Below are 15,690 nucleotides of genomic sequence, written 5' to 3' on the forward strand. Positions count from 1 at the left end.
AAAATGTGACAGTTATGTTTAAAGTTGATTCAAGTCAACAGAGATAATTACACTCAAGCAAATCTCTTCCTGGACTCAACAGGAAACACTGCAGGCATGGCACCACTATCTGTACTGAACAGAAGAAACAGAATGATGTGGTTTTTGTTTTTGTTTTTTCAAATTTCAGTCTTAAAACCTAAGATCCTTTAAGTTTGCAGAAGAAAGATCAATTAATGGATATAGGTCTTTCTACTTTTTGCATGAATAGTAATAGAAATGCTTTCAGGGATCAACAGTCATACACCTTCAACCCCAACAAGAAAATTTTATGAAGAGACAGGAAAGGCAGCAAGGACAGAAGAATTGATTTCTCCCTATCATCCAAAAGAAAGCATACAATTTCTTCTTAATTCAAACCTTTCCTCTTTTTTAGCAAAGACAGAATATATTTTAACTTAGAGAAGCTTCTAGTTACATGTATTTTTTAAAGCAGAAAAAGGGTAAGAAATAATAATGTAGGGGATTTAAAAAATATTTTTGTTAAAAGAGGGGGACTAAAAAGAGGAGGAAATATATAACTATTTAAAGTACAGCACGTTAATTTTAGGCATAGATATTCAGTCGTTTTCAAGAATGAACAGAATCCTTAGCCGTCAAGAAATTCAAGAGTATAGCAAATAATGTGCTGTATGGGTTTTCCTTTACCAGAAAGTCAAATTTATCCTTATGGAATCTGATACAAATTCTGTGTATCTTTCTAGGGTCATCACTTATCCAAGCAGCAGAAATAAATAATTATTTTGGAAGAATCATTCAAAGGAGGTAGAGCAATTGCTTATCTGTAAAATAAGTTTCTCAACAGTATTTTGCTCCCTATTATTTTTCCCAGTGATGGTCTTAGCTGAAATGCAGAAATCAAGTATTGTGATTATCTTTACCTAAGTTTCAAAACAGCCACCAGCGTTTGTGCATACTCCATCTAGCTTCATAAACTTTTGCATTATCTTTCTATTTCCACAGATATAAATAGATTCAGATACATTTAGCAATGTGTGTGCATATAGATGTGTGTGTGTTTGTGTGCATGTATGTGAGTATACATATGACCAGATATGTATATATGTATATATATACACATGTATAATGCACGTGTGTATATTTGTGTATGCATGTGGCCATATATATGACCACATACATATATATGTATTTGTATACATATAGATAATGCTCGTGTGCATATATATGGCCACATGCATACACACACACACATATATTCAGAAACAAAGCCTTCTCCAAAATGGTCAACGTAAGGGGATCTATGTGTGAAGCAAGGAATCTTTGGAACACAAGACTTGTAATGGGACACAGACCCAATTATTAATTAGTATATCTACTGATGGCTAGGTAGTTCCAAAAAGTGAGCTTTGGACGTATATTTTATTAATAAAATTTCAAAACAATTATTTTTTCAAAGTAATAGACAGCACAGACCTTTCCACAATATCCTGAAGGAGTAATTGCTAACTCTTCAGCCCCCTGATAGACCCTCTGAGGTAGGCAGGGGTGGGAGTGGGGTGGGGGAGGAGCTGCAAAGGGACAAATGCGAGCCTTCTACTTCATCCACATCAACAGATATAATTACTTTCAAACAAGGTTTTCCCTGGATCCAATATGAAACATTTCAGTTCCTGGAAACATTGTATATAAAGGATATAAGAGGCAGTATGTCTATTGTTCATCTGCTAATGTCCCCAAATGTCACCAAGGTAATTACTTGGATGACATTTATGTGACGCAGCTGGACATTGTTACAGTTAATATAAAGTCTGCCTTTGGCAACCACTTTATTTCCACCTACATCAAACTGTGGGTGCATGATCACATTTCCTAGGAGTACAGCCGCCGCCCCAAAAGACATCTCTGTCTTTGGCTTTTTCTTCCTGTGCTCTGCACACTAATACCCAATGCAAAAGAAAAAGAAAAATAGTAATATATCACATATCTTTATCTTACCATTTATATCTGGAAGTTTTTGAGCTGTTTCTCAATATAATTGACAAATATAATAACAATGACATTTTCTTCTTTTTTTGAAACACATTTCAACAATCCCCAGGAGTCCAAATTCACAAAATGCACACGGTTAGAACTTCTCGCCTCTATAAATTCGAATTTGCTCTCAAAGAGCAGATGACTGGCAAAGCTGTATTTTTTTCTAGTATAAATATAATAAGAATATTATATTTTCAGAAACACAAGGATTATAGGTTTTTCCCACAAACTCACATGCAAATTGGAGCTTCGCCTTCCGACTCAGAATCGTCCCCAGAGGGTTGGTGGCCAGGCACTGGTATGTGCCAATATCTTGATCTGTTTGGGGGCTACTGATTGCCAAACTGCCTCCATCCAACCTGTAGTGATAACTCATGGTAAAATCAATATCTCTGCCGTTTTGCTTCCACCTTCAAGGGAAAAAAAAATCAAATTATGCTTATAATATGCAGATTTGACCACTATTTGTCTTAAACAACATCTAATTGTAATTTCTGACACCATTTAAAAAAAATAAAAACAAAAACATGCTTACATATGGAGACAATTATACCAGTTCCTCCAAGATAATTGTCTTCATTGGCTCAGAGATATCAACATCTAGGTTATTTTAAAGATCTTCCACTCTTTACAAAGTACAAAAATTCACTCAAATGTGTACAAAGAGGCGACAGAAGTCTTGACATGAGAAATAAAAATTAGACATTTAGTCAATAATACTGGCCATGCTATTCCTTTGGCAACTTTTTGGATAACATATACCATACCTGAGCACCCACAACTGATACCGCAAAATTGAATGTCAAAAATGATTTAGAGATAGAAATCCAAGAAGAGTGCTATATTACAAATGGCACAAAGAAACCAGCAAAGATTTTACAATGCCTATTGGAGGCTGACAACAAAACAATAATGAGCTGACTACTTTAGAACATGATTGTCTCAGTCTCTTACTTGGAAAATTAATCACACTGAAACTATTTCAACAGTACTTAGAAATGCCAAAGTAAAATTATACTTTAACAAAATGAATGCGGTTTGAGAGGTTTTTATTTTAAGCATCAAACAGTCCCTTGGCCTGGGGCTGGCTCAGTGGTGTAGTGGTTAAGTTCGCACACTCTACCTTGGCGGCCTGGGCTTCCAGGGGTGGGATCCCCAGTGTGAACCTAGACACCTCTCCTCAAGCCCTACTGTAGCGGCATCCCACATACAAAATAGTGAGAGATTGGCACAGATGTTAGCTCAGAGCCAATCTTCCTTGCCAAAAAAAGAAATCTCTTGGCTTACCTATTAGACAACAATCCTTTAGTACATGAATGAAGTAGCAGAAGGGACTTAAAATTATATTCATTTTCAAAGAAACATAAGATGTTTTAGGAACTTCATTGGTCATTTTAAGAATACCCAGTAATTATTTCTAACTGAACCCACTTCCTCCACCTTGTAACTCCCTAACTTTCATCGAAATATGCAGGCATTTTGAGGTATGAATATTGCATATTTAGCGAGATACATTGCTAGGGCACAAGCTGTGTGTAGTCACATAAAGCGTTTTAAAAAACATTGAATAGATTGTATTAAGACAATCAGTCATTTAGAAAAACAAGTGGAAGGGCTATGGAATATAGCCAATTTCCAAATCATATTTCCAAACCAATGCCAACTTTGCTATGATTCTTACTTTCATACTTAGATTATATTAAAAATATTTTGGTTGGGTTGGCTAATTGTAAGAAAGGAATGACATTTTACAGAATTATTACAAATTTCATTGACTTTTTAGGAGCATCTTGAAACATCCCACGGACAGAGTCTAGCAAATGTATACCATTTGAGGAAAAGAAATACGAACTTAGGTAGTAATCTACCCTATTAAAGATGAGAAGCTATTGACCAAATATAAATCAACCTGAGGTTTTGAACCAACTTTGTCACTTTTGAATTATTTAGCCTTTTCTTATGCACCTCAACTTCTTTTTAACAAAAGGAAGTTAAAAGACAACAGTCAAAAATAGCACATTTTGTTTGCCAGAACTTTCTGCCAAACTTTTTTTCCCAGAGAAATTTGTACAGTTTCGTGTTCTCAATATTAGGAGAAGACTATCTCAAGACTCCAATATTCTCCTTGCCAGCACTGTAAGACTGTCTTTCATAATTTGCTTACAGGGCATGATCTTTGGACCACTATGTTCCCTTTCATTTTCAAAGCAAAGGATATACCGTACCTAGTTTGCCAGCTCTCTTTAACTTTGGAATCAATCACTGAAATAACTGCTGTCATCATTACATGCTCCTAATTAAGCTCAGTAATTGTTTTTCAACACAAATTCAAAGTTGTTGGCTTAGCTGCAGCAAATGAATTTTTCACAGTATCCCCGTAATCGTTCTAATCACTATGGTACCATGATTATTAAACTGTGCATATAGATCAGGGGTTCAACTCCTAGTGTGGGCTTTGTCCTAATTAATATGTTTAAATCAATGGAGAAATGGTATTAATGAATTCAAGTGTGTGTCATACACACGTTACTGATAGGGTTGCATACCCAGGAGAATTTCCTGATGATGCAAACTAGGAAATATGCTTTAAATGAGTACTTTAAGCATCTGCATTAATATCATAATAATTCCAGGAAACATAATGGATTTGAAGTAAAATCTTGACCTTTTGATGGGGAATATCCTTCAGTATTAAGCAGTTAAGCCCTGCGTCAAGACTACAATGGCTGGGGGCTATGTTTGCACATGTGTGTGTGTGTGTGTGTGTTTGTGTGTGTGAGTGTTTTTCAAAACTGGACCTTGCTTTAGAATTACATGGAGTGCTTGTTAAATGTGCCTGTTTCTGGGACCATCCCTAGACCTCTGAAGAACTCTACAATGTAAATTTTTAACAGTCTCTCTGAGTAATTGTAATGCACACCAAATTTGACACCATTGATGTTGTGGAAAGAGTCTTAGGGCTGGCTTTGACATTTCCTTACTGTGTATCCTTGAACAAGTCACCCAAATTCTCCAGAAGTCATTTCTATCGATTATAAAACTTTCCCAATAATATATATCCTGCTTTTCCCCATAAAGTTGTTAAGAAGATCAAGTGAGGAAATGGATGAAAAGAACAGAAGGACAAAGTGGCTATGTATGGTTTTCACTGAAAAATGCCTAGAGCTTCTCTAGACTTAAGAATGTCTCTATGACTGCTGTAGTGTAGACTAAATTACAGAAAGGAGCCTCCTCTGGTGACCAGGTCAAGAGGAGACATGTCAGAAATCCTCTGTGATATCCAAAGAACTTTTTCTCGTAGAGTGCATCCCATGTAGAAATAACTTATGTGTGTATTCCTTCATTTTCCCAAATAAAATGTGTATTCTGAGCTGGAACTAAGCTCATAGCTATCTGATTATCCTAGACTTTCTAGGTATAAGAAATCCTACCCAAGTACTGTCTTTGGGTAACCCATTTTTTTTCCCTTTGCAAAGCTTCCTGGCTAGACTCTAATTCTCAAGTGTTACCCGGTCTTTAAAAGAACAAAGAGTGATCCTTTCCATGAGAAATTTTTGTCCAAACTTGGCTAACATTTCTATATCTTCTTGCACTCACTGAAATCCTGTTTGTAAAGGTGTTAACTTCACTGGAAGTGACTTTAAACAAGTTATCTTTAAATTATTTCCAAAGTTCTTCTTTAAATTTTTCCTTATTTTCCTCATGAGATTTCGTTAGCTAAACGGAATTTACTAGAGGAAAGAAAACACATCTTAAAATCAAACCCATCCCCACTTTATGGATAAGGAAGCTGATGCCAGGAGAGAGAAATGATTATTCCAAGATCACAGACAGAATGACAGAGTTGTCACTAGAAATGATAACTCTTCTTTCTAAGTCAAGGTCTCTTTTCTATGGCTAAATACTATATCCAAATAACCTCAAACAATGTTAGAATCTGAAGGATAAAGATTTTCCCCCTATTTCACATACACACAATCTAAGATGAATATGATTATGAGTTTTTCTAATAAAGTTTAAGTTAGAAAGGGTCATATTAAAACTGAAATTTCACATTTTGTTGCTAAGGTGCGTTATCTGAAATTGCTCTGCCCTTTGCTTTATTATCAAGAAAATTGGGTCTGAGTCTGACATATAAGTATTAAAAACTTAATTCTTTTCTCACTCTCTTTCCAAAGCCTCTTGCCTATGAGTATTTTATACTATAATACTAGAGATGAGCTAAACCAGGTTATGGGGATTGGAAATAAGAAACTAAATTACCTGTCTTTAGCCTCCTAATTTACAGGTTTTATAGAAACCGAAGCCATTTAACAACATTAAAATTTGTAGTCTCTTCATTCAGTGTATTTCTTCCTAGATAAAACTAATTCGCAAATTGTTGTGAGAATCACTGTTTTATATTGTTCTGCCTGTTACAAGCCAATAGATATTTTTATGTAAGTATACGATTGATTAATTGATGATTTATCTTACTTATACTTAGCAAGTGTTTCTTAGTTTATGGGGATTCATATATTCTTTCCTTTCTCTAACAAATCCTACCACCTTTATGATCAATGAAATTAGCTCTCAAAAATAAAACTACAACTTTAAATTATTAGGTGATTCTGAAAAACGTGTTAATCAGATTTTTATATATTTAGCCATATGTTAAATTAAGTAAGACAGCTCATTATTTAAGGAAACAAACCAACCAACCAACCCTGAATTGGGTGAAGCAATTTGTAAAGTCAACAATCTTCACTTAACACATGGCCTTCACTGGTTTGTGTATCCCAAAGACAGGGAAGATTTAGTAAGTGTAATGAGAAGACATAGCTTTTCAGCTTTTTTGTTGTAAAACGAAAAAAAAGACGCGAAGTTGGCTCAACAAAATACAAGATAAGGAAGACTTGTCTTTAGTATTGTGCATTTAAGTCATTCAACTTAATTAATCTAGACAATTTTAAGATCAAAGTAATCATACACATAAATATGGCATTTTTAAAGCAACATCAAAGCTAGGTAAAACCAACTGATTCTACAAAACAGACTGAAAACATTAGTTTTTGTGTGACGATTCAGATTCACTGCTAAAAATTAAGACTTTTAATAAATGCTTTTAAAATTCAAAGCTACAATAGTGTTTTAATATTTGTTCTGTTTGTGAATTTTTTTATAATCACACTGCATATATGCAGTTCTTACTAAGAAAATATGCTTATTATTTACACAAGTATAATATATACATGTATATATTTTTAAATTTGTGAATGCCACCCACAATCTGGATCAAATTCTGCCATTACTGCAACCTTGTAAGAACAAAAGCATTACTAACCCTTCCTCCATATAATTCCGCAGCTAATATGTGAGAAACAAATACGATTATTTTACTTGCCCAGAATAAAAGTTCTTTTTCTGCCTTAGAGGGTACATGGTTGTCTCCACCATATATTTCTAAAATCGGTGTTTTCTGGGTGATGAAACATGCCAGTCCAATCACAGAAATTGAGCTAACAGAATAAAGTTCCCGTCTTAATTCCTCGTAGGGGAATATTTCACAGTGATTGTATATGGGGCAACCGAGGCAGGAGCCCCAAACTGGGGCGAGAGGAGAACGAAATGAGCTTGTGCTTTACAGTCTTTCAAGTTGAGGAAACAAATTTTTTCCTTCCCTTTATTTTCCTGTCTTTTTCCTTTATTTTTCTTTTTTTCTGTCTTCCTGTTTCTTTCTTCCTATCTATCTTTCCTTCCTTCCCTCTCTCCCTCCCTCTTTCCCTTATTTCTTTCTTTCTTTTTCTTTGTTTCTTTCTTCTTTCCTTTATTCCTTTCTTTTTCTTTTCTTTTTTTTCTCTCAATTCAACCACAACACGGCACTGCATGCCACCAATTTCAAGAACTGTGCTAAACAAAGCTGGTCAATAAGACAGAGTCATAATACTGGTTGCCTGCGGATGGGGCTGAGGTACTCATCACCTGGAAAGTGGCATGAGGGAACACTTTGGGGTAGAGGAAATGTATATATCTTTATTTGAGTGGTAGGCATACAGCTGTATACCTATGTAAAAATTCATTGAGCTGTACCCTTCAGACTAGGGCACTTTAAGCACCTCATTGTGTGTGTATGTTTTACCTCAAAGACAAAGAAAAAATCAGTATGGTGCTGAGAGATAGGACTTTACCTATAATGAGGTGAAGGGTAACCATCAGCAGCACAATTCAGGATGATTTCAGAGTTTGATAATTCCAAAGGAAAAATGACATCTTGTGGCTCCTGGGTAAAAATAGGACGGCTCAAACGACTATCACCTGGAAAAACAAAAGAACAAAATCACACGAAAAAACTTGACTCTGCTTCGAATGCAAGTCTGTATTAGATATCAAGTCAATACACATTTAAAAAAATATTTTATTTTGAAATAATCTCAAACATACAGAAAATGTTGCAGGAATGGTACAAAGAAATTTTTTTCTGAACCATTTAGAGTAATTTTGCAAACTGATGTCCCATCATCCCCAAAAACATTAGTTTATATTTCCCACACAGGGCACAATAAAACCACCAAAGTCAAGAAATTAACACTGATTCAGTGCTAGCATCTAATCCTCAGGCCCTTTTTCACCATTTTCCCCAAAAGGATCCGGTTGAGAATCACCAATTTCCTTTAATTGTTACGTCTCTTAAGTTTCCTTCAGTGTGAAACAATTCCCCAGTCTTTCCTTGATTCCTCTAACTTTGACACCCTCAAAGATTACAAGGCAGTCATTTGGCAGTTTCGCTCAATTTGGGCTTGTCTGAGCAGTCAGCTACCAAAGGCAGGTTAGGGGTCCTGGCAGAAGCTGTATACTGAGGATGCAGGTAATAAGTAAAAGGGTCTATAAAGACTTTAACAAATCAATAATAAAACCAGTGAAAATTGGCTCTTTTTCAAAAAACTTATCACTATGAAAAAGAATCCCCTGCCAGCCAGAGTACACTGATCTCATTGTCTTGCCCTCCATCCCTCATTCCCCTCCCCCACGGGGGGCACCACTCTGTCTGCTGTTTCTCTGTGATCACTTTCGGGGAGGCTCTGTGCTATATCTCGTCCTATCAGGTGGTGCAGGACTTGTATTTGTCCCATTACTTTTGAAATCAACTTTGGTCACTTGATGAAGGTGCTGCCTGCCAGACTTCTCCACTATACTCTTTTTTTCCTTTATAGTTAGTATTTTACGGTGCAAATATGCTGTTCCTCATTGAACATTTAAATTTTTTATGCACATGTTTCTGTGAATATGATCTAATCTATCAATGTGAAACCATAGTTTATTCTATTAAACAAGTTAGAATTGATTACTGTTCACTTTGATACCCAAATTATCACTGACTTGGCCAGCAGGAGACTGTGCAGGCTGGTTTCTTTGTCTTCTTGACATGTACCTATTACTCTTTGAACTCTTCCTTACTTTCTGGTACAAGAAAATGTTCTAGAAGCATCTTGTATTTCCCCTGCCCCAATCATGGAAGTAGGCATTCTTTTTCTAAGAAAACCTGGCTCCTTTTATTAAAGAACAGTATTTAGAAACCATGATCTGGATCCAAAGTGCCAAAGTATACTCATTGTTATTGAGGTGTTCTTCCGAAATCTGAGGCCCTCTCAGGGTATGTGTGTGTGTGTAGGTTACATATATATATGTGTATGTAAACCAATATATATTAATACATATAATTTACATATAATTATATGTATGCGTATATTTACATATATATTGTGTTTTCGTATTTCATACCTCCATCTATCTATAGTGATCTATAGTGAGTTTGTTCTAGTTTTCCTCTGTCCATATTTGTAACCCTGTATTCAGACTGTGAGAACCCTGGTTTTCATTATCCTCAATGTACTTATGCATTTGTTCAATACCCCTGTGCATAATTAATCTACAATTACTGCTACCCGCTCCCCTTGTTGAAGGTCCTCTTCATCCCGCACGAGTTCTAACATCTGCTGCCAGTTTTGCTCCCATGCCAGCCTTAACACCACTTGCTGGACTGTCCCTTCCCTCCTCGTGTCGCCAGATTCTGACCCTGTGCGGGGTCTCCCTCCTGCCTGGATGCCCTCTTTCACAACACTTGATCTTTGGCATTCGGAGCATAGCCATATTCCAAAGTGGATAACTTTCTCATGTCCTTCTGGATCTAACACTTCACACTGGAACAACTCTTCCCACTAACAAAAAAAAAACTTAAAATAGAGAGAAGCACCAAAGAATTAAAATAAAGGATGAACTTTCCTCAACCCCACCATTCCCTCAGGCTACAAAATGTAGGTGCTCTTGTTCTAGCCAACCTCTAAATTGGAGCTAAGGGGGAGAAAACAAACAGGTCCCCAATATGATGAGAAGAAAATTAAGAAACATCCCTCTCTGTAAAGGAATAAATGAACTGTCTGTGCAGTTCCTTAAGCACAAGCAAAATGAGAAGAAATAAAATAGTAACTACGCAAATATATTACAACGATAAAAGTGAAAAGCGTAGCATGCCAAAAATAGACAACCCAATCTGGAAGAAAATATAACTCAAGGAAACCTAGGAAATTTCTCAAAATTGTTCCATGCTATAGAATAAGAACATTAGTTCAAAAAAACAACATAACTCAATGGCAAGATGAAAAAAACAAACAACAGTATCCAAAAAATTAGGGGTTTGCAAACTTAAGGATACAAATCACAACCAAAACAGTATCATTAATGAACTAATAAGTCATTACAGTCGGCAAGAAACTAAGCAGACACCTACTGAAAGTCAAATTACTGACTTAAATGGAAGATTTGAGATGATTATAATTTAATTCCGTTGAGAAAACACAGGTAATAAAGCAACTGAAGAAAAGGCAATGGACAAGAAAAATAGATAAAGACGATCCAACATAAAGATCCTTGATGTCACTAAAATAGAGAATCAAACAAATGTATGAGAAGACATCATCAAAAAATTTCCTGTGAGTTGAAAGAATACACCGCATTCCAGGGACATTTGAGAGAGAACACTCAACACCATGACGTTAGTTAAGTGACTGATTTTCAAAGTTAAAGACTGCAAGAAGACCAGGATGAAAAAACAAATCATCTAAAAGAAGGAAAGAAAAATCAGATTCATCTCAGATTTTACAGCTGTAGCATTCTATACCAGAGGATAGTGGAGAAAAGTCTACAATATTCTGCATGAAGGAGTAACATGACTGTGATCACCCATTAAGATATCTTTCCAATATAATGGCATGCAACATTCTTTAACATCAAAAAGAAAATAAAAATCTCCAGAGAATATAACATAAATGACTATTCATAAAGAAATGGTTTAACAATGAAATCCATACAACTAAAAAAGAATTAATATATAGATCTCAAGAATTAAGGAGGAACAGAACGGACATTGAATACATTTAAATATAAAACTAACACTTAAGAACCATGTTAGTTTGCGTGCAGAACAGAATATGAATGCTATAAACTTGGATAATGTAAAAATAGCAGTACAACTAGAAAAATGAGGAGTGGGGGAAGAAATATAGTTAGAAAAGTGTAAGTGCTAATATCATCTTCTTTCATAGCAAAACGTCAATAGATTAAAAAAATATATGCATTAATTTTTAAAAGCATAAACACTCTGACCTTATTATTCAGTGCATCTTTTACCCTTAGAGGAATCTTTTAGAAAAAAAATATATCTGTGTCATCTCAAATCATTTATTAGAAGTTCAAAATCCTCTTTTTTTTACCTTGTTTTATTTTTACTTTTATTAAACTAAAATAAAATTCAACTCTGTGACTTGATTTTAAAAGTAGTATTTATGGTATGACCCCATTTTTATAAAAGTATTTTTCTCTTTCTATGCATTTATCTTTCTATCAATCTACTTTTCTGTATTTATATGCGTAGAAAGATGGCTGCAATATTACCAAATTTTAATAACTTTTATTTTGAAGGAGAATTTTATTTAGATTGAGGTTTTTCATTTTCTTTGCATAATTTTTCATAATTTGAATGTTTAAAATTAGCATGCATTATGTTAAAGAAAATAATTGATTTTTTTTTTTCATGAAAGAGAGAGACTGGAAGCAAATATGTTGGGAAGATAATCTAATTTTTGGTGGCAGAGTATGAATGGCTTTTCTGTTCTTTTTTGTAGATATCTACAACTTTAAATTTTCTAACCACCTTCACCCCGACCCCCCTAAAAACCTGGCTGAAATAATCCATATTAAGTACCTAGCGTGGTGCCATGCCCAAAGGTAGGCAAAAAACATTGTAATTTATTTACCTTCCTTTACCTTCACTCAGTGGAAACTCATGTTCAAACTTCATATAATTTAAATTTGGAATATAATTGACTTAATAATATATTTGGGAGAGAGATATATGGTTTTCAAAGGACTTTTACATACACCAATTAACAAATTAAATCCCTATGACCTTCTGTGAGACACACATTTCCATTCCCATTTGATAGATGACGACCTTAAGACTAATAGAACCAGGCGTTTTCTAACAAACTTTGGTTCTCTTTGAAAGCCACAAAAGCTTGGTCTTGGTGCCTTATCATCTTATTTATCTGACTTATTCATTGATATTTGTTATTATCAAGTTTTTAAAAGCTTGAATTCATACCAGTAAAAAGTCTAACTTCTCAGCTAATTGTTTGGTCTCTTTTGGTAAACTGTTGGATTTTTTTCATACTGTAATGAAATGATTAAATAATAGCGGACTTTTATCACTTTGTCTATACTATCAGAAAGCAAGGACAATCTTGATTTTCTGTATAAGAACAGATGAAAATATGGAACAATATGATTTCAAAAATAAGAAACCAAAATGCTTTTTCAAGTACTTTGGCTTTAAGAATGTACAAGCAGTTCATTAAGGCATTGGTATTTTGAGCTACTATAAAACTAAGTGATTAAATAATCGTATTGAAAATGTCTACTGCTTTAAAAATCACCTATGATTATATTGCTACTCTATTAAAAATGTTTTACTTGGCAGCAAAGCAAGAACACTGAAAAATAAACATTTTTAAATGGCAATTAAAATAAAACCATACAATGTTATTGAAAATGCATTTTTTTCTTCTTTTATCTTTAATGGAATAAAAATTTTTTTTAATCCTATGATCTGACTCCAATGTTGGATCAAACTACCACCATCTAAAGTTCATTGTCACCCCCTGAATATTGAGAACTTTTGATTATATTTAAGGCAGTCACATTTTGGCATTTCTAAACAGTCCTTAAATTTCTTCATGGAAAATCAGTGCTTAACCCATTGGAGTGTGCTCTTAAAGTCGTGTTTGATTTACTTTACCCCATTCCTCTGGCCATGCTTACTGGACCAAAGGTGAATATGTCCTGCAGGTCTGTTTCTCTCTCCTGGGAATGAAAAATAATATTAAAGCACGTTAGTCTCTGAAGGTTACTTGAATGGAGATGAGGTTTTTCAGGAACATTAGAGCATCCATCTTCTGTAAAACTCAGGAAGAGTTAGAGAATGCTAGTCTATACAAAGACGGATAGACAGACAGGCAGTAGAATGATGGAGAGAAAGAATAACTGAGTAAAGAGTGGCTTTATTCCTTGAGCTTTTTGATCCTTGGTTCCAGTTCCCAGTGAGATTTGTCTCTGGGCTCCATGAACCAGCAAGTGTACAGTCTGTTTCTCGCAACTGAAAAAGCCTTGAGAAAGACAGATTCGAATAAACAATAGAGATAGACCAGTGTTCTGCTTCTTTTCTACTCTCTAGAACTACCAAACTGTAAACAACCTGGGCAGGCAACTATTTGTTTTCAGAAGTTATTAGGGGCAAACTCAGCACGTTAGAAGGCCCATATCTAAAAGAACACAGAACTATGGGGCAAACTACCCATGGTTTTACTTGAGTCTCATTGTTTGACCTTGGGCAAATTTCATGTTTCACAGAGGGGTAAGGCTAGAGATCTCCAAGGTCACACCGATAGAAAGTTCCTAGGATCTCTCTTTGTGTGGCAATCCTGTCCCTTCTAATGTTTCCCCCCCAGGCTTCTGGCACACCCAAAATGTCTTCTACTGCAGACGTTCAGCTTCTAAAATCATTTTCCAGTTCATTGAAAATAAGACAGAGCAAAAAGAAGTAAAGTTTGATGCTTTTGCTTGGTTTTACTAAAGAGGAAACTAAAACCAAGGCGTGTAACCAGTGCTATTGATTGCACAGGGCTTGGCTTTTAGAAAGGCTTGGCACTTCCTGTTAAATGGTCCGCAGCTACCACCTTAACATTCTTAATACAGTTACCCCTTGATTTGTGCTAGATAAGTGAAGTCTGATGAGTCTGATGAGCCCTGAGTGCTTGGAGCCTGGATTAACACGTGGCCTTTGACTGCTCACCTCCTGCTGCCTCAAGTCCCTCCCGGCCTCCCTTCTTCCCCTCCACCCAGCAATGCCTGCAGCCCTTGCTCCAGGCCAGGGCCCAGGAGCAGCAAGCGCAACATCCGGCTTTGCTATGAGCCTCCCACAGTGTCTCAGGGCAGGGCATGGAGAAGGCCGTTCCTGCCAGAATCTGACAGCACCAGAGCACATTCAGTACAAGTCTGCTTGGTGTGGGTGAGACTCTTGCTCACTCCTGCTCTAGGTACCTCATGTGTCCTAGCATAGAGACTGCAATGCCTTTGAGGGATGTCCATCTCTTCTAAGTTGGAGCCATGGCCCCAGGCACTAGGTGTGGGACAGGCAGCTGGTGAAGCACAGAACCCAGTGGCCAGTAGGGCAGCAGGTGGGCCATGTTGGCACTGAGTGGTGGATGGAAACTACCAGGGTCTGGAGGGTCTGCCTCACCCAGGAAGCATCCCAGTGCCCAAGGGACAGTGACATTAAATAAATAAAGAACACCATACCAGATCAAGAGAGATACCGTGGAAGAAAGGAAAAGTTTTATATTTTAGTATCCTTAACAGCAATTCTTTCCTGCTTTTTGAAGAAGGCACCTCACATTTTCAGTTGGCACTGTGCCCTGCAAATTATGTAGCTGATTTTGACTAAAGCTTACAGAAGTTAAATGGTTTGCTCAAAGTCATATTGCTAGTGATATCCAGACGTGGTACTCAAATCCAGGTTTGACTTCAAGTCCAGGGTTGCACACGCTACAGTATATCCAGTGGAGTTCTGCACACTTCCAAAACTAAAAAGCTCCACCATCTCTGGCTTTATTTTTCTTCTATCAGTTCTAAGCCTCTGCCTTAGTGTCCAATCAAGATCTTCAGCCTGCTGAACGTACCCTAGACTAAGGTCAATTATGTCTTCCCTGGAATTCAGGTTCTGAAAAGGGAAGATCTCTCGATCTCTCTCTGTCTCCCTGTCTCTCTTACGGGCTCATAGATTTAGCTATCCAACAAACAGTTGGATATACTGATGTGGTTTGGTAGTGAGGCCTGGGGTGGAGATACTGATTTTTGGAATCATTGGCCTTTAAATTTTAATGAAAAGAGAACTTTATTCTAGTAAGGGTTTAAGAATAATGCATTCTACAGATATATTTGAAACTACTTCAAAGGTGTAGGTTTCCAGGTTCATTGCAGCATTATTTACAATATCCAAGACACAGAAACAGCCTAAGTATCCATTGATGTATGAATGGATAAAGAAAATGTGATATGCATATACAA

General features: G+C 36.1%; 1 protein-coding gene across 5 annotated transcripts in view; it reads right to left on the reverse strand.

Moving 5' to 3' along the window:
* CNTN6 (contactin 6) overlaps window positions 1–15,690 on the reverse strand; it is a 295,621-nt gene that overhangs the window by 160,122 nt on the left and 119,809 nt on the right. For all 5 annotated transcript variants that reach the window (XM_014731452.3, XM_070238578.1, XM_023620065.2 and 2 more), the window contains 2 exons: window positions 8,202–8,328; window positions 2,269–2,444 (listed from right to left, as the gene is read on the reverse strand). In XM_014731452.3, coding sequence (XP_014586938.2) covers window positions 2,269–2,444; window positions 8,202–8,328 — 303 coding nt within the window. The remainder of the gene's footprint in view (window positions 1–2,268; window positions 2,445–8,201; window positions 8,329–15,690) is intronic.

This window comes from Equus caballus, chromosome 16 (genome assembly GCF_041296265.1).
Source record: "Equus caballus isolate H_3958 breed thoroughbred chromosome 16, TB-T2T, whole genome shotgun sequence".
Taxonomy (NCBI): domain Eukaryota; kingdom Metazoa; phylum Chordata; class Mammalia; order Perissodactyla; family Equidae; genus Equus; species Equus caballus.